We start from the raw sequence: 22,879 nt of genomic DNA, 5'->3' as shown, positions 1-22,879 counted from the left end.
CAGTTTCCCCAGTGTATCCATGCCAGCATTGCCTTGTGGCCTGTGGCACATGCTGCTGGGGGGGCTGCTCTGGGATGCTCAGCATTGGTTTTCTGGCAGTAAGAGTGATGCATCTCTCTTTCTTTTTTTCCCTATTTCCAGGTGAATATGGCCCTGGCAGGGAAGCCTTTAGATGTGACTCTCGGCACCTCCAGAGCTGACCAGTGGAATATGGTTTTTCCCCAGAAAGATGAAATCATCACCAGCTTAGTGTCTGCCTTAGACTCCATGGTAAGAGACCTGTGGAATCCCTGTCCCCCTCCCTCCTTCCACCTCCCTGGCTGGGAGCAGGGCTGGAGCAGGAGGGCTCTCGAGCTCAGCTCACTCCCTTCTCCTGCCAGAAAGCTCAGGGAGATGCTGGAGCTGGGAAATAAATAAAATATAATTAAAAAAATATCCTCTCCCACCTTTGCAGCCATAAGGATCATAGACAGCCCAAGTTAATCTCGGATGTATATTGTTTTCCCATTAATATTTATGCTGGTATCAACTGAATGTAGGGTGGTTGTTGGTTTGGGTTTTTTTTTCCCCCCTCTCAATGTTTTACCAGTGTTACCCTGAGCTTTTACACAACAGCAGAACAATGGCTTTTATCTCCGAGAACAAAGAAAATAACTTTCATATCTTTTGACATAGAATTCCCAGTAGAAACCTTGCCTAAGTCAGCCGTGCTTACATAAACAAGATAACTGTCTGGATTAAGGCTCGTGGACCTGAGCTAATCTTATTTGTAACTCTGAATGTGCTCAAGAAGGGAAAAGGAGTCTGTAGTAACAAATGGCTATGGCAATGCCATGCCCTGAAAACCCCTCCCTTTTTAAAGCCTGTTTCCTGTACTTATGCTGGGTGCACCTTCCCAAGGCAAGGAGGGTTGGGTTTTTTTTTTCAATGAGACTTAATTCCCCTCTCTTTGACCACCACCTTGCTAAGGAGCAGGTTCCACAGAGCTGATGCACCCCTGGATCATTTCTAGAGGTGCCATCCTGTCCAAACTGTGTTACCATATTTTGTCTCCTTCATGTCTATACATTATTGTATAGTCCCTGTTAGGTGCTGACACCAGAGCCAGGGGGCCAGGCTGTTCCTGAAATCCTACCTGGAGTATTGTGTTCAGTTTTGATCCCTGTTGTACAAAAAGGATGCAGCCAGGCTGGAGAAGGTCCAGAGAAAGGCATGAGGATGATCAGGGGACTGGAGCACCTGGCATATGGGGAGAGGCTGAGAAAACTGGGTTTGTTCAGCCTTGAAAAGAGAAGTTTAGGGGAGACCTTATTATCATGTTCCAGTGCTTAAAGGGGGGGTACAAAGAAGATGGAGACTCCCTATTTACAGGGAGTCCCATGGACAAGACAGGGGGCAATGGGCACGAGGTGCTCCTGGGGGGATTCTGGTTGAACACAAGAGAAAATCTTCACTCTGCTGACAGTCAGACACTGGAATGGTCTCCCAGGGGAGGTGGTGGATTCCTCCACTTTGGAAAGTTTTAAGTCTCAGGTCAACAGAGTGCTAAGACATCTCAAATAAACAACAATAATAGAAGGGTTGGACCCTTGAGGTCCCTTCCAACCTGACATTCTGTGATTCTATGAAATTCAAGCCTTTTTCCAGGTCTTCTCCAGGGTGGGGCACTCAACCTTTGGAGCCTGGCTACCTGGTCACTGAACCAGGGGCCCCTGTCACCAAGCAGGCTTCAGGTTTGGGTTTGATCTGCCTCAAAATCTCTCATCCCCTCGATTTTATGTTTATTTTTTGAGCAAAACACTTCCATTTGCTGCTGGCTTCTTGAAAGGAGATTTCTTTCAAGTGTCTATTTTTGGGGATGTGATTCAATCCCTCCTTCTTGAAGAAGGTGAGCAGGAGGTAAAAATGACCCAGTGGAGAGACTGGTTAAACCCACACAAATCAAACTCACTTTAAATGTGTGTGGGGAGCTGAAGTGGGGGGATTGCTCCATTGGCAGCTGTATTCCTGCTCCCTCCCCAGCTGCCAGCATCCTCCAGGGTGCTGGGGTTGGGTGCTGTGTTTAACCAGGGCCACAGATGGGAAAATCCCCCCTGTTTTTCCCACTGAAGTCATGGCCTGGGGATAGCGTCGGTGCTGTAGCTATGGAAATGTGACTCAGGCTGCTGGCACTGCATAATATATAATATAAAAAAAATAATAATAAAAATGCATATATGTGTGGAATATGTAGAGCAGGAAGAGCACGTTACATAAAATGGATTACTGGAGGAAGTCTTTTCCAGCTCTTTAATGTTTTGCATAACTGTACAAGAAGAATCGTTCAGCTAATCCAGACTTTGACCATATTAGTGTTGTGCAGCTGAAATCAGATTCCCGTGCTCCTTATTTCATTAGAGCTGGTGGAAAAATGCAAATTGTTGTTCGTTTCTTTTGGTTTCTTTTGTTTTTTCTTACTTTGATTTTTTTTTTTTTTTTTTACCAGAACGTTTTCTTTTAAAGAACTACAAAAAAAATGTTTACTTTTATGATAGGGAAAACTGAAGCAAAATGATGGGTAACTAGTTCTTGTTTTCCAGCAAAGCCTAGCTCAGCCAGACACCTTGCTGTGAAGTCACCAGAGGATTTAGGAGCTCTCTTAAACCACATGGAATTTAGACCCCAACCAGAACGTTGCTTTTGATGGGGGAATCTTTTGATGGGGATTTAAAAAAAAACAAACAAAAAACAAACTGGGGAAGATGTCAGGGCTTGCCCAATGGGGATGTTCCAGTGACCTCTCTGCCCTGGTGCCTCCCCACAGTGCTCAGCTCTCTCCAAGCTGAACGCAGAGGTCGCCTGCATCGCCGTCCACGAGGAGAGCGCCTTCGTGGTGGGCACAGAGAAGGGAAGGGTCTTCCTCAGCACCCACAAGGAGCTGCAAGCTGAATTCCAGAAGTTTTGCAGTGAGTATCATCCCCCCCCAGTGGTGTTCCCCAGTGCCAAGGTCACTGGGCTGGGTTGTGCTGCATGGTTGTGGTCGAGGTAGCACCGTGGTGTGATCCGCCCGTGGGGCTGAGCAGTGTTTAAAGTGATGGAGAAAAGGGGTGGGAGTTGCAGCTGGAGTTTCTTTCATCCCAGGAAGGGATGCACCCTGGTTTTCCTCTCCAAAAGCAGCCCTGGGGTGGCATTCTCCTGGTGCTCTGCTCTCCTGGTGCTGCCAGCCTGTGGCAGTCCTGCTGGTTTGCTGGAGTGGCTTCTGAGCACTTAGCAGAAGTAGTATGTCCTTGTGTCCCCCAGGAGCAAAGAGGGTTTTTTCCAGGTTTTGGAAAGACAGGGATGAGTATGGGAGCTAGGAATGTTGGTTGTGGAGCTGATTGTTCTTTTGAGGGGCTTGCAATGGTGAAAGACTGAGTTGAGCAGGAGCTGTGGTCCCCCTGATCTCAGATTGGGGTCCCCAGGTATCTCAGGGATGTGTGTGAGTGGTGGCATCCCAGCCTGTGGTGATGCTGGTGCCCAGCCCTTTGTGCTGGCCCCTGCCTCTGCCAGCTCCCCAAAACCAGCCTGGGAAATGAGGGGAAAGGCTTTGACCTGCATCTCTTGGATGGCTTTGTCCCCAGCATGCTTTACCTGCTCCATGCAGGAGCTGGGATGGGATCTGGCTTTGGTGGTGGCAGTGACCCCGGAGCAGGGGGACCCCAGCCCTGGATCTGCTCCCACCCACTGCCTGGGGTGGGATGAGAAACAACCCTCTGCACATGTTGGTGGTACCCATCTTGGTCTCTGGGGGAGATTCCTCAGGAAGGTTTTGCTCTAGTGGAGATGTTAGCACTGAAAAGCTCCCAGGGGTGGCTGCCTTTCCCGAGTCATTCCCAGTCCGTGTGCTGGATGGGCTGGGATGGCTTTTTGTGGGAGCAGCTCTCTGCCCAGCCCCTGTCCTGCCTCTCATGGGCAGCTCCCTGCCACCTCCACTGTGCCACTCACCCCTGGGACAGCCACCAGGAGTTATCCTCCACTTTTGGTGTGTGGTGTTTTGCAAGACAGGAGGCATTTTGGGGAGGTTTCCTGCATTTGCAGGTGGCTCTGCCTTCCCTTCCCACCACCTCTGAGCCATGGCCAAAGGAAGGGAGCTCCTTCTTAGATATCAAATGCCAGCTCTGTCTCCCTGGAGCTGACAATATTGGTGACCATCTGCAAATCTCACTCTTAGAAATACAGATACATATATTCATATACTGGGGCAAGGTGCCTGACATAGATCCCACATCTCCTTCAGACTTTTGTCCAAATGAAATGGTTCTGTCTGGCTGAAAGCACAAAATCTTGGCGATGGGGTTGGGGTGAAGTGGCTGATGCTGGAGACAGGGTGAAACGTGATAACTCTGTCTTGAATTATAAATGGCCCAGGCTCAACTCTGCTCCATAAAGCTCTTACAACTGGCACGCAGTGGAAAGCATCCCTGGAAGTGCTTTTTTTTTTGATTTATGGTCTCACTGCCCCCTTGAAAAGGATCTGAAATAATCTAAAGCAGACATCTCCGGGAGATGGAGGAAGCCTCTTATCTCCCTGGGTGTGCAGACCTCTCGTGGACACCTCCTTCATCTGAACCCCTGGCTCAGCCTTTCCTGGTGCACAGAGGGGACTTGACAGTGATCAGGATTGATGTCACCAGGGGAGAGTTAGTGCCCAGCCAGGAGGGAGAGTCAGGCACAGGAGGGTGTGGATGCAGATGCATTTTGCCACCTGGGGGAAAAAAAATCCAAAATGTTTCCATTTCCCTGTGCTGTGGGAGCCACACAGAGCTTGCCAAAGGTGCCTGGCCCCTGCCTTGTGTCTGGGTGCCCTGGGTGGCTTTTACCCCCCCTGTCATGTCCCAGCTGTGGGGTTTTTCCATGGGAGGGATCCATGAGCTCTTCCTTGAGTGCCCAGACAGCTCCCAGGGCTGCTCAGCAGCAGGAACCTGTCGAGGATGATGAAGGAATTAGTCCTTCACCACGGAAAAATCCCTTGTGAGTCACTTTGGATAGAAGAGCAATAATGCACTTGTAGTGTTTAATTTTCTGTGCGTTTAGAGATGCAAGGAAGTCATTGCTGAAGATATGCTTTATTTGAGGTTTAATGGGGGGAAATTAGCAGGAAATAGCTGGTATTACCGAGCTACATGACGCTGAAGGGTAAAAAAGCCTCCAAGAAAGGCGGATTTTCTTTTCCTGAGAGATTGGAGGCTAAGCAGCTTGAAACCAGAGAAAAGAAATGTGCTGCCCAATTAATCACAACAGTTTCAGTGCAGCAGAGGGGGAAAAACCCAGGAGGGGGGTGGGGGACATGCATAGGATGACCAACCCTGTTCCCAGCTGTGCTGCTGGCACCCTCCTTCCCCTGTGCATCGGGGGCTGCCAGGGGCTGTGACCCCATCCAAGCCAGGGTGGGCTGGGTGGGAGCCCCAGGGCACCCACCTGCCTGGCCAGAGGATTTTTTCTGATGCTGTGGGGGTGGTGAGGGGCCTGGCACCCATGGGATAACATCTCCCTTGGGGTTTGGTGGGTTTTGACCTGCCTGGTGGGTTTGATCACTTCACAGCCACTTGAAAGTGCTCATGGCATCACCATGAACCCTCTTTTCTCACCTGTTTTCTCCTCTCCCCCTCTCCCCCATCCCACAGGAGTCCAGCAGAGGAAGGAGCAGGACACAGAGGTGCAGAAGAAGGCAAAGGATTGCGGGAGAAGTGTGCTGAGGGTCTCCTCGGACCAGGGATCAGACGTGTACCTCCTCAGGAAGATGGTAGAGGAAGTGTTTGATGTGCTTTATAGTAAGAACCTTCACGCTTCCATTTGGGGATCTGGATTGCCCCCGGGGCTCACTGAGCTGCCCAGCAGCTCTGCAGGGTTAGGGTTGCATTGAAATGGAATTTGGTCACTGCTGCTTCACTTCCCAGTGCCCCAAACCAGGCAAAAAAAAACAAAACAAACCCAAGCAAACCATGTGCTGGGGTGGGGGGGCACCCTCTGTACCCAAAGGAGGGGAAGCCTGAGTGGGATTTTCAAGCACCCCTTTATCCCTGACACTGTGTCTGCAACGGGGCTCTGCAGAGGCTCTCTCACCCTTTTCTCTGGCAAATCTATTTAAACAGCAAAAAAGAGGATTTTTTTTTTTTTTTCTAGCAGGCAGCCCTGCAGCCCTAGCTCCAAGAGACAAGTTGGTGCCATTCCAGCACATGCATCATCCCCAGCAATAAAGCTTCTGCAATTAAAATGTAGATGACCATATGGCTGTTGATATGTAACCCAGTGGGTTGCAGAACTCCCCCTGGGCCCAATCTGTGGAGGCTCGAGCAGTGGCAGCTCCTGCTCCTCACTCCGGAGGTCCCTGCTGGAGGGGCTGGAGGTGACAGCCATGTCCCAGCTCATCCCCCAGCAATGCCTGTGCTGGCCCAGGGAGGAAAAGCCAGGTTGGGTTTGGGAAAACAGGGTGGCAAGCTCCAGCATTCCCTGTGCTGCTCAGTAGGTTTCATGAAGCCAGTGTGATGCTCGGGGGGGCCGTGTGGCTGGACCAGCTGCAGAACCAGGTGTTTGCCTTTCCTAAGTGCAGGTCTCTGTCATCAGCTGGGATTTGGGATGGGCTACTTGAGCCCTTTAGGGCTGGGCAGGTTTCCCTGTGTCCAAAGAGTTGCCATTGCCTCTGGTGGTGTGCTGGGCTTGGGAATGGGTGCTCCCACACGATGGGAAAGGAGTGATGGATGATCCCAGGATTTGCTGCTGCAGGCTTAGCAGACAGAAAGAAGAGATGGCATCTGTTCCCCTGGGGATGGACAGTCCCTGAGGTTTTCTGAGACCACTAAAAGGATTTGGACATGATACTGCCATAATCAAATCCTCTTACTTACTCCAAAAGGCTGGTCCCATGCAGGAGGAAGGAGCAATATGAAAGGGCCAAGGGAATGGGGTGGAGAGGGCATTTGGCTCCCTGCTCTGTGCTGCAGGTGTTGTCCTGCCACCAGGCTTTACAGAATTCTTGGGAATATGGGAATTATTCTTATATATATATGGCATACTATAAATATATAGTTGCCTAAAACTGCTTGACCAGGATGCATCTGCTTGGACCAGGTGGATTGGGATGAGTGTGGTGATGCTCTTGACCTTGGAGTGTTTGTGTGGACAAACTGGCTGGGTCCCCAACCCAGGATCCCCTGCTGATTGTAGTGGCAGGAGGAGGTGGGGTATCCCTGGGCCCTTTTTCCTGTTAAAGTGGGGAGAAATACTGCAGGAGTTGCCCCAGGGTGATTCCCTTTCCTTTGAGAGGACTGACAGAAATTAACAGTTATTTTTCTTATGGTTTTGAGAGGTTTTCTTTCCTTTTAGTCACCTCCCATCAACAGGGATTGGAAACAAAAAAAAGAAATCTTAGAGAATGCTCAGTCAAAAAGATCATGTATTCCCTCCAGAGCTGGGTAATCTCTGCACCAACAGGATGACTGATTACCACTGGCTTCTATTAAACAGGCATTAATGATGATTATTGTCTCTCCTTAGCTAAACCACGAGTCTCTGCACGGCAGCACGAGGCTCAGTGAAGGTCACTTTGACAGTAATGCATTCCCCATAAAAATATGTTTGGGGAGTTGTTAAGTGTTGGGTTGATAAGGAGTCACAGTGGGCATGGGGAGCTTCTCCCCAGCCTGAAGGGAGGTGATGGAGGGAGGTGGAAAGCTGCTAGAGCCAGTGCATCAGGGCAGGGAGCCATCAGTACCCTCCGGGCCTGCAGAAAATGTGCTGCTGGTGTTGTGGTTCAAAGGTTTGTTTTGAAACTTCTGTTATTGGCTTAATTAAAACATTATCCTGTAAGGAACCTTGATGGCTTGGACAAGTTGCGTGTTGTTAGTTGTCACATGCTGCTTCAAAGAACATGTTGAAGAAATCACTTTTAATAAGGACTTGCTGACAGTGCCTCTGTATTCCCAGGGCTTCTGTAAGATCTTCTGGTGTTGCTTTTTTTTTTTTTTTAAGATATTAGAAAGGAAGGAACTTAAAGAAAACCAACAACATAAAATCCCACAGCTATTTAAATGTTCCATAATCTCCTTTGCCTGCCCCTCAGCCCGGAGATGAAGGCACAGACACCTTGCCACGTGGCCAGATGTTTTACATCTGGATGCTGTTTTGCCAGCCAGGTCACATTCCTACATGGCTGTTTGTTTTGCTTCGTGCTTTCAGCACCAGGCTTATTGGTTGCAGTGACTCAGGTTGGTTTTCAAAGTAATTTCTCTGCAGAGCAGCTCAAGGGTTCTGGCCCTTCCTTGAAACCCTTCAGAGTGGGCTGAGCTTCCAACAGTGTCTTGCCTGGAGAGCACCCTGAGCATCCCTGGTTTGGGCATGTGGGCTTTTTAGCTGGTTTAGAAAAATCTCTGTGGCTGCAGTTGCCTTCTGCTGCTGGGGAACTCCAGGGGGAGATTTGGGTGTCAGAGGTACAACAGAGCCAGCCCTGCAAGCTGGGGACAGAGGGCAACTCTGTGGCCATGGTCCAGGGGAGTGGGTGAGATTTCTGGGCTGCTGGAGGTGGCCATCTAATCAAATGTATTGATGTTCCTGGTGCCTTTGAGTGGTGGAGTGAAGGGAGAATGCTGAGGTGGTTTTTATTCTTGTCTTTCAAAGTACATCAAGGCTGCCTGACAGCAGCAGCAATCTAAGTACTTCCCATTTTTCCAGGTGGTGAAATAAGAAAACTGACTGAAAATAGGGTTCCCAGAATATCTCAGTAAACATGAGATAAAAATCAGTGAAGCCCTTCAGCCTCCTTTGTCAGCTCAGCTCCTTCCCAGCTTGCTGGCAGCCCAACCCTCCCTGGCAGGCGTCCGGGTGCTCCTGGGGGGTGGGCTTGTGCCAAGTGACCCCAACCAAGGATTTTACTTTGCAACCCAAAAGATGAGACATCTGCTTATTGGCTTTTGTGAGCTATTTATTAATCAGTGCTTTGAAAAAGGGCTTGGAGGGCCTCGTGTGCTTAAGTGCAGAGCTAGGATGTGGTTTCCTTCTCATAACATTTCCTTCGGGATCTCTTGCTCTTGGTTTTACTCCTCCAGCCATGGCTGGGGACATGGAGTATCTGTTGATGTGTAACTCTGCCCACTCCCCAGGTGAAGCCATGGGGAAGAGCAGTGTGGTCCCTTTGCCCTACGAGAGGTTCCTGAAAGAGCCAGGCTCACTGGCAGTGGCTGGCTTGCCCGAGGGGATTAGCTTTAAGAAGCCCATGGAGTATGATGTGAAGTCCCTGATGGCCATCCTAGAGCACAGCCACAGCATCCGCTTCAGGCTAAAAAGGTAATTTTGGGGGATCCCCAAGGGGTGGGAGGGCAGCGAGCCGTGGGGATGGTGGCTCCTGTAAGACCAGCAGAGACTTTGTGTGGAGCAGGCAGAAGTGTCCATCTTACATCCCAGCTCCTCCCCCAGCCCCAGAAACCTGGGTCCAACCCTGCCAAACCCAGCCTGGCACCCAGGTTGATCAGTTCTGGGTGGCTGGAGAACATTTGGGACTCGTTCCTATAATAGGCTGGTGTAAACATGCACATTAACCCCACCGCTCCACGAGGCTCTGCCAAAGTTCCCGCTGCGGTAAGCTGAGTATTTTTCTGTCTCCTGAGAGATTTCCACTGGAAATGCTGCCAGCTTCTTCCTAGGCTGAAATGGGGTTTTTAACACCAGACGAGGTGGGAGTTGGGGGTCTGTGGGTGTGGGGCAAACTCCCCGTTTTGGCCGCGTTTTTGCACGGGGCTCCACCGTTTTGGGTGCGTTTCCTCTGTGTTTGCCTGGCTGGTGGCACCTCGGATCCGTGCAGAGAAATGCTGACTGCTACCAAATGCTTCCTCTGAAGGCTCAGCACTTCTGGAAAATCAGGCTGAGACAGCTAAAAGTAGGACACGCAGCATTCGAGCTGTCTGTGAGCTCGTGGCTGACTCTCCTGTGAAGCACGTGGGCTTCCTGGGTTTGCAGATCATCCCCAGGCTCACTGAGGTCCCCGTTGTTGGGGGTTCTGTGGTTCTGGGTGCCGGGACAGGCAATGGAGTTGATCAAGTGGTCATGGTCACACAAATTGTTTTACTCTTTAAATACACTAGGCTGTGGAGCTAGATGGCTTTATCCTAGCTGGTATAAGCACTTTGGACTACCTAAAACCAACCTGTTCCACCTAAAAGAAGAAAAAAATGGTGCAGGTGCCTGAGAGGAAGCTGGAGAAGGTTGGGTGCTGGCTGGAATTTCTGGAGCAGAGCCCAGCAGCTGGCAGTGCAGCCCATCCCACCTTCCTGGCTTCCCTCCACATCCTCGTCCTCCCTTAGCAGAGCCACAGCCCAAAGGAACCTCTTTTTCTCCCCACTTCTCCCTCAGGCCGGCGGATGAGCCCAGCCGAGAGCCAAACCCCAGCGTTGACTTGACATGTACCTCCCTCACCTCCAAGGGCGGCCGCGACTCTGGTGCCAACGTCCCCGTGGCCAAACCCCCCGGTCCCCACGGCCAGGACACCCCTTCTGCCATCACCAACTTCTTGTATGGCGTCTCTCTGCCGACCCAGCTCGCCGTCGACCTCAAGCAAGAGGTGTCCTCCAGCCTGCCGGCACCCAACATGGCGGGCGAGGCCCTGCTGCCCAGGCCGGCGGGAGAGCTGAAGGTGCCTTCCTCACAGGAGTACAGCGACTGCTGTGGTAATAGCCTGGGGGTTGCTGGCAGACAAGGGGGTGTGAAGCCCACCCCTCCCCGGCGCTGACAGGGGACAGGTCCGGGTATTTTGGTGGTCCTTAAATGGGTCCTCACTGAGGGAGATGATTCCAGGGCTGGGCTCAGCTGTGGAGAAAGGTTGAGAGAGTTGGGGTTGTTTGGCTTGGAGAAGGCTTTAGAGAGACCTTAAAGCACTTTCCAGTACGTGGAGAGGCTACAGGAAAGCTGAAAGGCTTTTGATAAGGGAATGGAGTGATAGGACAAAGGGTGATGGCTTTCGAGGAAAAAGAGGGGAGATTTAGGTCAGACATTAGGAAAAGAAATTCTTCATTATGAGAGTGCTGAGCCCAGGTTGCCTGGAGGAGCTGTGGCTGTGGCAGTGTTCCAGACCAGGTTGGATGGGGCTTGGAGCACCCTGGGCTGGTGGGAGGTGTCCCTGCCCGTGGCAGCATGAGTGGAACTGGGTGAGCCTTAAGGTCCCTTTAAGGAACCCAAACTGTTCCATGATTCGATGAAAATCAGTGCAAAACTTGGCCCATACAGAGATGAGCAGAGCCCCCCCTGCCATGCCATGTCACCCCACCCTTCACTGGGTGCCTTCATGGTGCTGACAGGAATACCTCCATTTCTGCCCCATGGGCAGCACTGTGGGCATGGAGGGGCAGCTGGGGCAGGACAGTGGGGCTCAGCCTGGCCAGGACCCCTGTGGGGTGTCACAAACCAGGGCACACAGAGCTGGTGGGATGGGGTCGGTGTTGCCAGCGGGGGACAGCACCTTGTTCAGGTTTGTTCAGGTGTCAGGCTCTCAGCAGCCCTTTCTCCTTGTCTCCCCTCTTGTCCAGGACAGAAATCGTTGGCCTCTGGAGGTCCCCTCATCCAGAATGTGCACTCATCCAAGCGCATCCTCTTCTCCATTGTCCACGACAAGACAGGTCAGTGTCCCTCTCTGGCACATCACAGCAGCCATAGGGAGAGGTTTCATCTCCCTCTGCTCTGCAGGGACCTGGCAGTGCTGGGGGACTTTTTTTTCTCTGCGACATCTCAGTATCACAGCTTCATCCCCACTCAGGTCCATCCCTGCCATCTCCATGATGCTTGGCCCTTGAGCACTCCTGGCTGGCTGGGAAATCTCATCCCTGTTGGGTGCCTGGGGAACCAAGGCATGGCTTTGGGTGAGGCCGTTTGCCCAGACAGCAAATACCAGCTGAGAGCTTGGCATTAGTTCAAAACAACTGAAACCCACTAACCCTGGTGTGATTCTGCAGTGCTGCCCGGGATGAGATCAGCAGTGGGGAGGAGACTCTGCCATTTCTCCACCTGCACCCCACCCAAGGGATACGCAACCAAAAAATGCTGATGTGTTTGCTTCAAAACCCTCGCCCACCTGCATTTAACACACAAACAAGAAAAAAAAAAAAAAAAAGAAAAAATAAAAAAATGTAAAAATATGGGTGGGGAAGATGGGAAAGAGAAGGATTTGAAAAATCTCTGTGAAATGGCAGTGCCTTCCAAAGGTTTGTTTCAGGTTGAGTTTGCTCTGTCCCAGAGGGTCTTTCATTTCAGGTTGGAGAAGTTTTATGGGGTCATTCCTTAGGAATCTGCTTTGCACATGTACGGCTTCAAAGGAGGTTGCTTGGGGCTGGGGAAGCCCAGACCTTATCTGCCAGCCTGGCAAAATCTGCTGAGGAAGAGGGAAATCATTATTTTTAAAGCAGCAAAGTCTTGTTCCTGCTTCCCAGCACTTCACACAAGAAAAGTGCATCTGCTGTGTACGAACCATATGGAAGTTCCTTATTTCTTATATTTTGTTTTGATAGATAAGTGGGACAGTTTTATAAAAGAAACCGAAGATATCAACACCCTTAGGGAGTGCGTGCAAATTCTGTTTAACAGCAGATATGGTGAGTAGGAGTTAATATCCCATTATGCATCTGCAGTGCTTGTGGTTTGCATATCATTATATAGCAATCATTTTTGTTCCCTAACACAGCAGCAGGAGCCATATGCTAGAGCTCCCTTCTCTTCCTGACACATTTAGCCCAACAGCTCCCAGTCTCTGGGTGTCTGCTGAAGGTTATATCAATATTTCCATTTGGAGCCCCCCTCTCACCATTGAGGAAGTTGTAGTTGGTCTGTGAAACAGCCCTGGTCTGAAGTTGTGGCACCAGGGGGCAGGCAAGGGGGAGCATGGCAGTGAAAGTTGGTAATTCACAGAAATCACAGGAAGTTAGGGGTTGGAAGGGACCTTGGAAGATCATCTAGTCCAACCCCCCCATGCCAGAGGAGGGTCACCTACAGAAAGTATTGCAGCTGCTTTTATTTTTCTACCTGCATGGCTTATAGGCATCTTTGATGTTCCCCTTGCCATGGGGAAATTCCTGGGCTTTTGGGTAGCTCTAAGCTCAGGGAATTGCTCAGGAATGGGCTGCTGGGCTGGAAGCTGTGGCTGATACCAGCCCCATCAGGCTGCATAACTCATGAGTTATAGGTGAGCTCCATAACTTATAACCTGTCCATGTGCTAGGCAGCTCCTGAGTCCCATAGCTCAGCAACCTGCTGGCATCATGGGGGGTTGCCATCCCTGGGACCAGCTCATCCCTGGTTTGAGGAACACCAGGGTGTTTCAGAGTTGTGGAAGATGCCATCAGCTGTGCTTGTTGACTCCCTGTTGTCCCGTGTCCCAGTGGCAAGCTGCTCTCCTTCTGGAACAAGCAAAAAAGAGGCACTTTTTTTGAGTCCAAGCCTCTACACTTCCATTTTCTCATCTGTTCAAGGACAAGTGTGTCAGTGAAAACTATCTGTTCACCTTTCAGCTGAAGCCTTGGGGTTAGACCACATGGTCCCAGTTCCCTACAGGAAAATTGCCTGTGACCCCGAGGCTGTGGAAATCATTGGCATCCCAGACAAAATACCCTTCAAAAGACCTTGTACCTATGGTGTCCCCAAACTCAAGAGGATACTGGAGGAGAGGCACAACATCCATTTTGTCATCAAAAGGTGGGTGTTGAAGGCAAGGGGAGAGTGCACCCTCTCGATGTGGGCTTAGGGGGGTTTCTGTTCCCTCCATCCTCACAAGGTTTGTTTTGACTCTCCTCCCATTTTACCCTTTTTTATGGAAATAGCTAAACAGATCTTTTTTTTTCCCCCCCAAAAAAAAAAAAATCTGCATTTTCCACCCCTCTCTCCCTGAATGTGAGGAGGTTTCAGGGCTGGCCATGGCATGGTCACCCCTGTTTTAAGTCCTTGTAGACATTGCCAGTGCCATCCTAAACCAGGACACCCTGATTGCAGCACAACTTTCCCCAGTGGCATTTGGCAGATGGGAGTGGTGCATCTGGGGGAGAGGAGGAACAGCCAAATTCACACCACATGGGGATTCCCCTCCACCTGGTTTTGTGGTGATTACTTATGGACATTCTATATATACAGTGATGAGGATGTATCACCTATGGGCAAGGTGTGGTGTCTTTGTGTCTGCATGGGTGCTGGAGTAGGAGGAGTAAAAGCTTTTCTGATTAGATCTGCTCCATGCAACCCCTCTTTGCTTCTCCATCAGGAAAATCTGCTTTATAATATATTTATTTATTCAGTCCCTGCCTGCTGGGAGTCCATGTGGTTGCCCTGCCAGAGGTGTGAAACTCCAGTGCAGAAAAACCCTGGCTAAGGCTCCCAAGGGGGCTAAAATTCCAAGCATCAACAGGACTCAGGCATCCTAAAAGGAATTAACTTGCCAGATGTCAGCTGGTGGAGGAACTGCTTTGTCCTGGGCTGCCCTGAGCTGGATCAGGCCTTGGGGTGTGCCCCTGAACATACTTTGGTTCCATGATTAAAGGTGTGGGTGGCACCAAAATACAATATTCAGGAGACAGGTGACCTCTAGTCAATGATTTGTGTCATGAAGTGAAGGTCCAGCAACAACTGCTTCAGTCCCACTGTCTCTTTTGGGAAAGGCAGCCTATAGAAGCCTCATTTAATAAGTTAATTTCATTAAGGGAATGATTTCTAAGCAGATTTAAAGGTGCTTTAGTTAAAAAGCGTGTGCTGTAAGATTGCTTGATTGCACAACAAGCTATAAAAGGCTTTTCTCTTTTTTTTTTAGCTGAAAAATTCATTGCCTTTTTATAGTGAATGAATAAAATTACTATTTAGACTTGGTTTAATGCTATTCATTAGCAAAACCTAAAATTCAGTCATTAGAAGCACCTCTTCCTAATCCCCTTCTTTTCTTTTCCTCCTAGGATGTTCGACGAGAGGATTTTCACAGGTAAGTTCTTCACATCCTTTGATTTATTGCCCACAAAACTGAAAGGTTATGCAGGGCTGAGATAATGCAGGGCTGTAAGCAGCAGAACTGCAGGACACGTGTAGTAATGCTCAGTCTGTGCCCTACACCTGGCCATGCTGAGATTGCCAGGGATGGCTGCAAGCACTCTGTGCCCCCTAAATAGTATTTCTAAGGTATAAACTCGAGTTCCCTGGTGCCTGAGGCTGGGCTGACTCCTTGAGCCAGGCTGAGCTGCAGCCACAGGCAGCACAGGACACATTTCTGTGCCTTCAGGAGGAAGAAAAATCACTGCTGGGTTCCTCACTGGTAAATTATTCTCTTTTGGTTGGTGTGGTTTTGTTTGGGTTGTTTTGTATTTTTTTTTGGCTGGGAAGTGCTAGCATCATCCAGCCACTGACTGCTTTTAGAAGAAAAGCAACAAAAATCCCATTTTTTAACAGTGAGAAAACCCTGGGGAGAGGGTTTCTTTGGCTTGCTTTGCCCTGGGTTTTTACTCCTTTTGGTCTGAGCTGCAGAAGCACTTTTGGCAAATGAAAGGGGGCAGGTGCTGCTGCTGTCCAACCCAACCATCTCACTCCAGCTGCCCCAATCCCACTGCCCTGATACCTGCCTGAAGTTCAGCACTGCACCCAAATCTGTCACCTCCCAGCCCTGCTCCCAGGTTGCCTGGGCTTGGCTCACAAGTAAAAACGTGTTTGGGGGTGTTGGTTGGTTTTTTTTTTTTTCTTTCTTCCTCTAACCCTGCACCCTGGCAGCTTTCCAGACACCTTCTCCTCAGGTATCTCCATCAGCCAAGTTAACCCCTGGGTCCCCAGCCCCAAGGGTGCTCCCTGGGGATGATGATGCCAGAGCCACCCAAAGGGTGGCACCTCCAGCAGAGCCTGGAGGGTGTCCTACCTCCATGGGGAGGTTTCTTTATCTCCAGACCCTTTAGTGACTTATTTTCTCAAGAACAAAAAAAAAAAAAAAAGAGTTTAAAAGGAGTTTTTTAAGCTCTAACCTACTCCCAAGGGATGGAGCACTCAGCTGTGTCTTGGGATGCTTGGATTTTCCTTGAAAATCCATGGTATCTGGGGAGAGGCATTGTGTATGTCTGTACATCAACCTGAGAGCTGTGGCTGGAAAGAAGCTCGAGGGTGACATGGCAGGAAGGTGCAAGTGGAAATTAGGAGATGAGGAAACAAATCCAGCAGGACAGGGTTTGGGTAGCAGTTCCCCCTCCCCTGTCTGGTCCCTGCAGGGCTACCAGAAGCAAAACACATTAAACCTGGCTTTTTGTAATTGGCATCAGCACATCTGACTCTGGAAAAAAAAAAAAAAACAAACCAGCATCTGCTGAGTCAGGAGATGCCATTTTTGCAAAGAGGCTATTTTCTGAGTGGAGCTGTATTTTAAGTGACTGACTATGAAGTATCCCAAAGCTTCCCTGCACAGTTTTGCTCACCCTTTAATTAAAATACCCACCACTGCTAGGAAACCTATTTTTGCTACTCCCCTGGGTAATGGCTTCAAGCAGGCATTGCTGCTGCAAGAACAAGATTTGGTCCATAGAAAACACAAATTAAAAGGAGCCCTTTGGACAGGCAGTAGATAAATAGGGTCTTTAAGGCTCTATATTGCTGCTGGTCCCATTGCCAGGGCCCTGTCCTTCCTTGGAGGCTGGAGCTGAAAGGAAAAAGCCTTCATGTTCCTACTGATGGGATGTGTTTTGGAAGGGTGGGGATGGCACTGTGAGACCAGTGAAAGACCTTTGGCAGCAGCTATTTAACAAGACACCTACATGGTTTCTGCAGCCTCGGGGCATAATTTCATTCCCTCCTTTCCCCAGCACTAATCCTTCAGCAATTCACTGCCCATCCCCTATTTTCATTTCCTACCCTGCCTTCAAATCACTCTTTTCATCTCCAAGGTCAGCGTTGAGGCTTTGTTTCAACTCCTTTCAGGTTGCTGAGGAACAGGGAAAGGAGAGAGGAGGTTTTTCATGGGGACAGGATGCTTTTGTCACCTTTCCCTGTTGCTACAGCTGAGGTTTTTCCTGCTGTGTGCAGGGCTTGGAGCTGCAGGACAGGGCTCCCCTGGCACTGCTGCTTTAGGTTTTGCTGACCTCCTGTCCCCTTCTATGGGACAGGGCTCTTTGGGGCTTGCTCCTGCAGCCCTGGCCATGCCTGGATTTCCTGATCCCATTCCCAACCTCTCAGCACCCTTGGTCTTTCCAGAGGTGCTCCATCTCTGGCAAGGCTCTCCAGCACACATTTAGTTTCACAGAGGTTTAAGCAAGCATCTTGCTTTTATTGTAACCCAGAAACCCAGTGAAATCTGCTCTTTGCAGGCAGGTGCAGGTGGCTCATGGAAAACTTGTCCCCCACCCCAAACTCAGCTCTGGGACCAGGTATAGGGGTGGGGGGCAACAAATGGAGGTAGAAAAGCTGCATCGTTGACATCTCTGGTGGCTAATTCTGGTTTTGCTTTCCCTTCCAAACCTGCCCTGTGCACCTGGCACCAGGAAGCAAATTTACCAAAGATCCAACCAAGCTGGAGCCCTCCAGCCCCCCCGGGGAGATCTCCCCCGAGCCGCACCGCGGGGCCGTGCTGGACCTGGTGGGGACCCCTCAGACTAACAGCAGGTAAGTGGCACCCCTGTTCCCTTGTCACCCTGGAGAGACATCCCTCAGAGTTATCTGAGGGCTGTTAAGGTGCTCAGCAGGTTATTGCAGTGCTGCTGCTCCCTAAAAAGCCTTAGTGATAGACTCAGGGAATCACCAAGGCTGGAAAAGAACATCATGTCCTGCTGCCCACCCTACAGCCCCCAGCCACTGAACCAGCCACTGGAACACCTCATCTTCCCATCTTTTGAACACCTCCAGGGATGGTGTCTCCCTGGGCAGTCCCTTCCAACGTTTTACCACTCTTCCTGTGAAGAAAATTTTTTCTAATATCCAACTTGATGAACCTCCCCTGGTGGAGTTTGACCCCGTTTCCTCTTTTCCTATCACTGGTCACCAGGGAGAAGAGGCCAAGACCCTTTCAGGTAGCTCTAGAGAGGAATGAGCAGCCCCATCCTTTTGCAAGCTGAAGTAGTGAAGTTTGGCATCACTGATTTGGTACCAAACTGAATAAATCAGAGCTGTGCCCAGGCAGGCTGGGATTATCTGCAGGAATGATTGCTGGTGCTAAAGCATGGTCTAAGGATTCACCCTCAGCCATAACCCTACATCCTGCTAATTAAGTGTTACTGGTTTAGAAAGCTCACAGGGAGACTAGTAGCAGATTAAGAGATGCTTTAATAAAGGTGGGGTTAGAGGAGTTCAGCAGGGCAGGAGGCTTTTTATCAGAGTACCAGCTCCTGGTACAACCATGCCACAAGCTGGGCTGGACTGGAACATGCTGGTAGGGCCTGTGGAGTGAATAGTGCTGCTTTCCAACCCCTGCTGGGGGATCCAGGAGGTATTTTCCTCTGTGTAGCCCCAGTTTCCCTCAATTTTGCTTCAGCAAGTCAGAAGCAAGGTAATATTTAACCCCAACATTTACCTTTAAAATCAGTGTCAGTAAGAGAAGCAGGGCAAACAGGCCATAGCAGGATGCACCTATAAATATGTGTGTGTGGAACTGGTGCTCACAGGCTGTGGGGTCAGTAAGTTCTGCAAGGATGGGGAGATGAGATCATGGACTCATAGATAACTTATAATTTCTGCCAGAAGCCACCCCTCTGGCCTCCAGGGCTACCAAACCCAATATGAAGTGTCACCCCCAGTGCTGTGCTGCTACATCAGCCCTTGCTGACCTTTTAAAATGGTTTTAAGGCCATTTAAGCCCCACCATGACTGCCTGGGCCTCTGGATGAGAGCCTTGGTGGAGATATCTGTGGTGGGAACTGGGCTGGGCTAGGTCCAGGCTGAGGTTCTGCACTGGTGTTATGGGGAGCCTGTGCCAGAGGAGGAATTAAACTTGAATTTCCAAGATCTCCAGGTAGGGCTTAGCCACAAAGCCATTTTTCAGCCATTTTTTCCTCTCTGCACCTTGCTGAATCACTCTGTGTCTGGAGGAACATAGATTTAGGGAGCAGCAGAGCATCCATGGTGTGCTGAACCCAGGGGAAATGGTGATGCTTCAGATACTGATGAGGATGCTGCAGGGCTGAAATCTGGCCTGGGGCTTCTTGTTTTCCCCTTCATTTATTAACATTTGCAATTAAGACACTTTTCCTTTTTAGGACAGAAGATCCCACTGTGCAGTTAAATTGGTGTGACTGGGAACAAGGAGGTGGCAGGGTGGGATATTAGGGATTTGGAGCTGGTTTCTGCAAAACAAGAGGTATAAAACCAGCCACTGGGTGTCTGGGGGAGCTGAGGTTTGGTGCTGCAGAGCTCCAAGGGTTAGGGTTAGGGTTAGGGCCAGTGACTTGTGGTCCCCATACTGCTGTCACCAGTGCTGCACCATCCCCATCTCACCTGCTGTGGGCCAGGTAGAGGCTTCACAGTGCAACCCTCCTTAGGGTCTTCTCTAGAAGGTCTTGCGGGGAAAAATAGGAGTTTAAAGGGGAGTTCATACTCAGCCAGGTTCAGATCCCTCTTCCCCCAGTGGTGCTGTGACATGGACCACCTTGACATCACCACTTGGGCTGGCCACCTTCTCCTGGGGTAAACCTGGAGCCACTTGGATATAATCCTGGGCTCCTTTTCAAATTTATCCTGGCTGTGTACAGATCTGCTCTGATCCTGATTCACACTGCAGGCTGAATGGGGCCACAGGGTTCCTGTGCACTGCTGGGTACAAAAAGGGAATCATGAATCCCCATGGTGGTGGGGAGCAGCTTGCTTTGCCTCCTGCAGGGGCAACCTGCCCAAACACCCATCTCCCAGTGCACTGCTAACACCTGTCTGCAGGAAAATAGACATGGATGTTCAGATTCCACCTTGTTCTTCCAGCAAAACGAGGAGCCTCTTTTCCTTGGTAGGAGCAGAGCATTTCCAGACCTCTGCTCCACCTGGGCCAGAGTCCAGTCCCAGAGAAAGGGCAATGCCAGATGCTGTGGAGGTAACACACTCCCTGGAGATACCCCCAAATTTCCATGGGGAAAAACTGACTTGGACCTGAAGTGGTAGAGTTTAAAACCCCTCCCAAGGCTTCTGGGTGGTATATGCAGTACTTTCTAGCCCAGAGATCCTTTTTACCTGGACCACATTTAGGAAGAACGTTTCAAGAGCACTCCTGGCTTCCTTCATGTTGCCTGTAGTTTGTTCTGCTGATGCTGCTGAGTGGATTTAGGAGGGGGAGAAGTGCTTTTGGACATCCCCCCCTGAGCCACCAGGGATGTGTGGCTGGATCCAAAGGGTTTTCCTTCCCCTCGAAGGACCAGCATCATGGACAAGTGCATTTTCCTGTGCCATTCTTTCAGATCATTTACTGCCAAAGCACTGTGGTGGTTCCTGTTTAAGAAAGAGAGTGACAGAAAACAAACGTGTCCTGAGAATGCAAAGTTATCTCATTGGGATGCTGAACACCTTGGGTAAATTCCTGAGCAAGCAAAGTTAACTGTAGACACAAGTTTGGGATAGTGCCCAGTTTTCAGGGGAGAAAAAAGCTTTGGGCAGAATAAATATTTACTGAATCAATTGACTTTTTTCCTTTCTCCCTATTTGCTTTAGCTCCATGAGTAACCACAGTGTAATGATGCTTCATGCACTGCTCCCTGCTTCAAAGGGATGGACCAGGTTTCCAGCTTTAAACTCCTCTTGCTTCCAGGAGCTCTGTGCTGAGGTTACATCCAGCAGGGCTGACATAGGGGAAGAGTTTGGGAGCAGGATTGAACCCTGAACATGGCTTTCCCTTGCAGCCAGGGGTGCTGTGCCCCTGCTGGGACCAAGGGTGCAATGTCCCCAGGGTCCCCTCCTTGCCCAGCATTGCTGTGTTTCTCCCTCCTGCCTGGACCAGTCCCACACACACTGCTGGGCTTCCAGCTCTCTCTTTGGTTGCTCCATGACCACCTCTCATGTCTGCTTTTCCCTTTCAGGTCTGAGAAGTGTAGTGTTTCTGAAAGCTGTGAACCAGGTGAGGAATAATTAATTTTCTCTTGCAAAGCAGTGAGGAAGGGCATTAGAGAGAGCTGCCTGCAAAGTATCATGAATGTGTGGCACCAGTTACCTGATTGCCCCACAGGGCAGTTCTCTCAGGGTTTTATCCCTGTTTTGGTAGATGTAGAGATGAAAGGTCTGACCCTCCAGTTGGGTGGGTCCCAAAAGTGCAGAAATAAAATAACAAGGATGCTAAGGGAGGTCTTTGATCTGGGAGTTTCCTTCTCCCTAAAAGCCCCAGTGATTGGGTCACCAGGAACTCAGGGGTGTGGGTGCTCTGAGCACTCACAATGAGGACACACTTTTTCCCCAGGTTTAGGGACTTGGACCACTAGACTCCACCTGAGCCCTCCTGTCCTGCAAGCTGTGACTCAGCCCCTCAGGGAATCAGTCCCATCCTGATTGAGGGAATTTATCTGGAGATAAGGAGCAGTTGGGCTGAGCACCACACACAGCATCCTCTGGGATCCATGCTGGATCTTGCTGGGTTTGGCTGGCTGTGCTCTGGTGTGGGGCTCATCCTTCCCAGAGCACAGGTCTGCAAAGGGGCTTGACCAAAAGCATGGGAGCATTAAAAATTCCAGGAGTGCCTAGTGGAGATTACTCCTCCTGCATCCCCCCAACTCTTATTGATGACCCAGTTTGTTTTAAGTGGAGGAAGCCAAGAAACAAGCAGGGAATTAGGTCAGCAGCCAGTCTGAGGACACCAGCAGGTCCTGCCAGCTGAGTTGTTTGCAGAGGCCACGCCCATGGGTGCTTTTTGGGTACCTCCATGCAATGCCACTTGGCCAACTTGGCCAAAGCCCCATTGCTGCCCAGTGTTCAGCTGGCACTGGAGTCAGGGCCAGTCCTATTTCCCTGCTCACAGCTCCAGTGTCTCTGCTTCCTGCTGGTGACTGCTTTTCATTGCCTTTCCCTGGTAGGTACCTCAGGAGAGCTGGGTGGGATCAGGCAGATCAAAATTGAGCCTGATGAGCTGGACATCATCCAGATCACTGTGCCAGGTGGGTGCTGGGGTACTGGCTGGGTGCAGCAGCCTCTGCAGAGGGGTCTTGGTCTGTTGCTTTGAAAAGAGGAATTTGTGGGGTATCTCCCAGCTCTGAAGTTCCCCCTGTGCTTGTGCTCTGTGGTTTTTCTTTGTTGAAGGTCATTTTAAGGGTCAGATCAGGAATCAGTGGGTTTCCTGGATGTAGTTTAGGGCTTGCTCTTGTTTCTCTCTCTCCTTCATCACTTTTCTGTGTTGCCTTTCCCCTGGAGAAAGTGAGCCTGGTTTGCTGCTTTCCTTCACACACGTGCTTGGAGGATCCCAAGGAGCATGAGAGGCTTTTGATGAGGTCCTTAATTTAGAAAAGCAGCCTGGTTATGAAAAGTCGGTGTAGTTTAATGTTAAGCACTTGCTGCAGACCTGTTGGAATTGGTGATGCTGATGCCTTTCTCCACGTTTCTGCCCAGAGGAGGTCAGTGGTGATGGAGAGGAGCAGTTGGGTGCTTGAGAGGCAGCTTGAAGAGGTTTTTTTTCCACTAGCCTGGAACACCAAATGGTAGGATGATCCCCAGGGTTTAATGAGTGGTTGGTTTGCACTTTGCATTTTCAGTGTGCTTTACAGAGATGAATGAATATCCTCACTGGAATGAGGGCAGCAACAGGACTCCCAAGGTGCCCAAGGGCCAGTGATGCTGAGGACAGCTGTGACACCTGGTCCTGCCATGCTGGTGCCATCTCAGTTGCACCCAGCACTCCCCTGAATGCAGTGATATTTGGGGAGTCACTCCAGGATTACCAGGGAATGGACATAATGTGTGGTTAGGGGGAGGAACAAGGTACAGGAGTAGATCA

The 22,879-nt window shown here is 50.2% G+C and overlaps 1 protein-coding gene across 1 annotated transcript in view; it reads left to right on the top strand.

The window, feature by feature from the left end:
* Positions 1-22,879, top strand: part of GTF2IRD1 (GTF2I repeat domain containing 1) — a 65,518-nt gene that overhangs the window by 21,574 nt on the left and 21,065 nt on the right. The window contains exons 2-13 of the mRNA XM_030462395.1: positions 142-270; positions 2,804-2,945; positions 5,643-5,789; positions 9,114-9,297; positions 10,360-10,673; positions 11,529-11,618; positions 12,504-12,587; positions 13,500-13,683; positions 14,925-14,950; positions 17,475-17,595; positions 20,982-21,019; positions 21,966-22,046. Of these exons, the coding sequence (XP_030318255.1) occupies positions 148-270; positions 2,804-2,945; positions 5,643-5,789; positions 9,114-9,297; positions 10,360-10,673; positions 11,529-11,618; positions 12,504-12,587; positions 13,500-13,683; positions 14,925-14,950; positions 17,475-17,595; positions 20,982-21,019; positions 21,966-22,046 (1,534 nt within the window). The 5' untranslated portion in view covers positions 142-147. The remainder of the gene's footprint in view (positions 1-141; positions 271-2,803; positions 2,946-5,642; positions 5,790-9,113; positions 9,298-10,359; positions 10,674-11,528; positions 11,619-12,503; positions 12,588-13,499; positions 13,684-14,924; positions 14,951-17,474; positions 17,596-20,981; positions 21,020-21,965; positions 22,047-22,879) is intronic.

The sequence above is a fragment of the Calypte anna genome, chromosome 19 (genome assembly GCF_003957555.1).
Source record: "Calypte anna isolate BGI_N300 chromosome 19, bCalAnn1_v1.p, whole genome shotgun sequence".
In the NCBI taxonomy this organism is placed as follows: domain Eukaryota; kingdom Metazoa; phylum Chordata; class Aves; order Apodiformes; family Trochilidae; genus Calypte; species Calypte anna.
The sequence above is the reverse complement of the archived record's forward strand: the minus strand, read 5'-3'. Positions and strand labels throughout refer to the sequence as shown.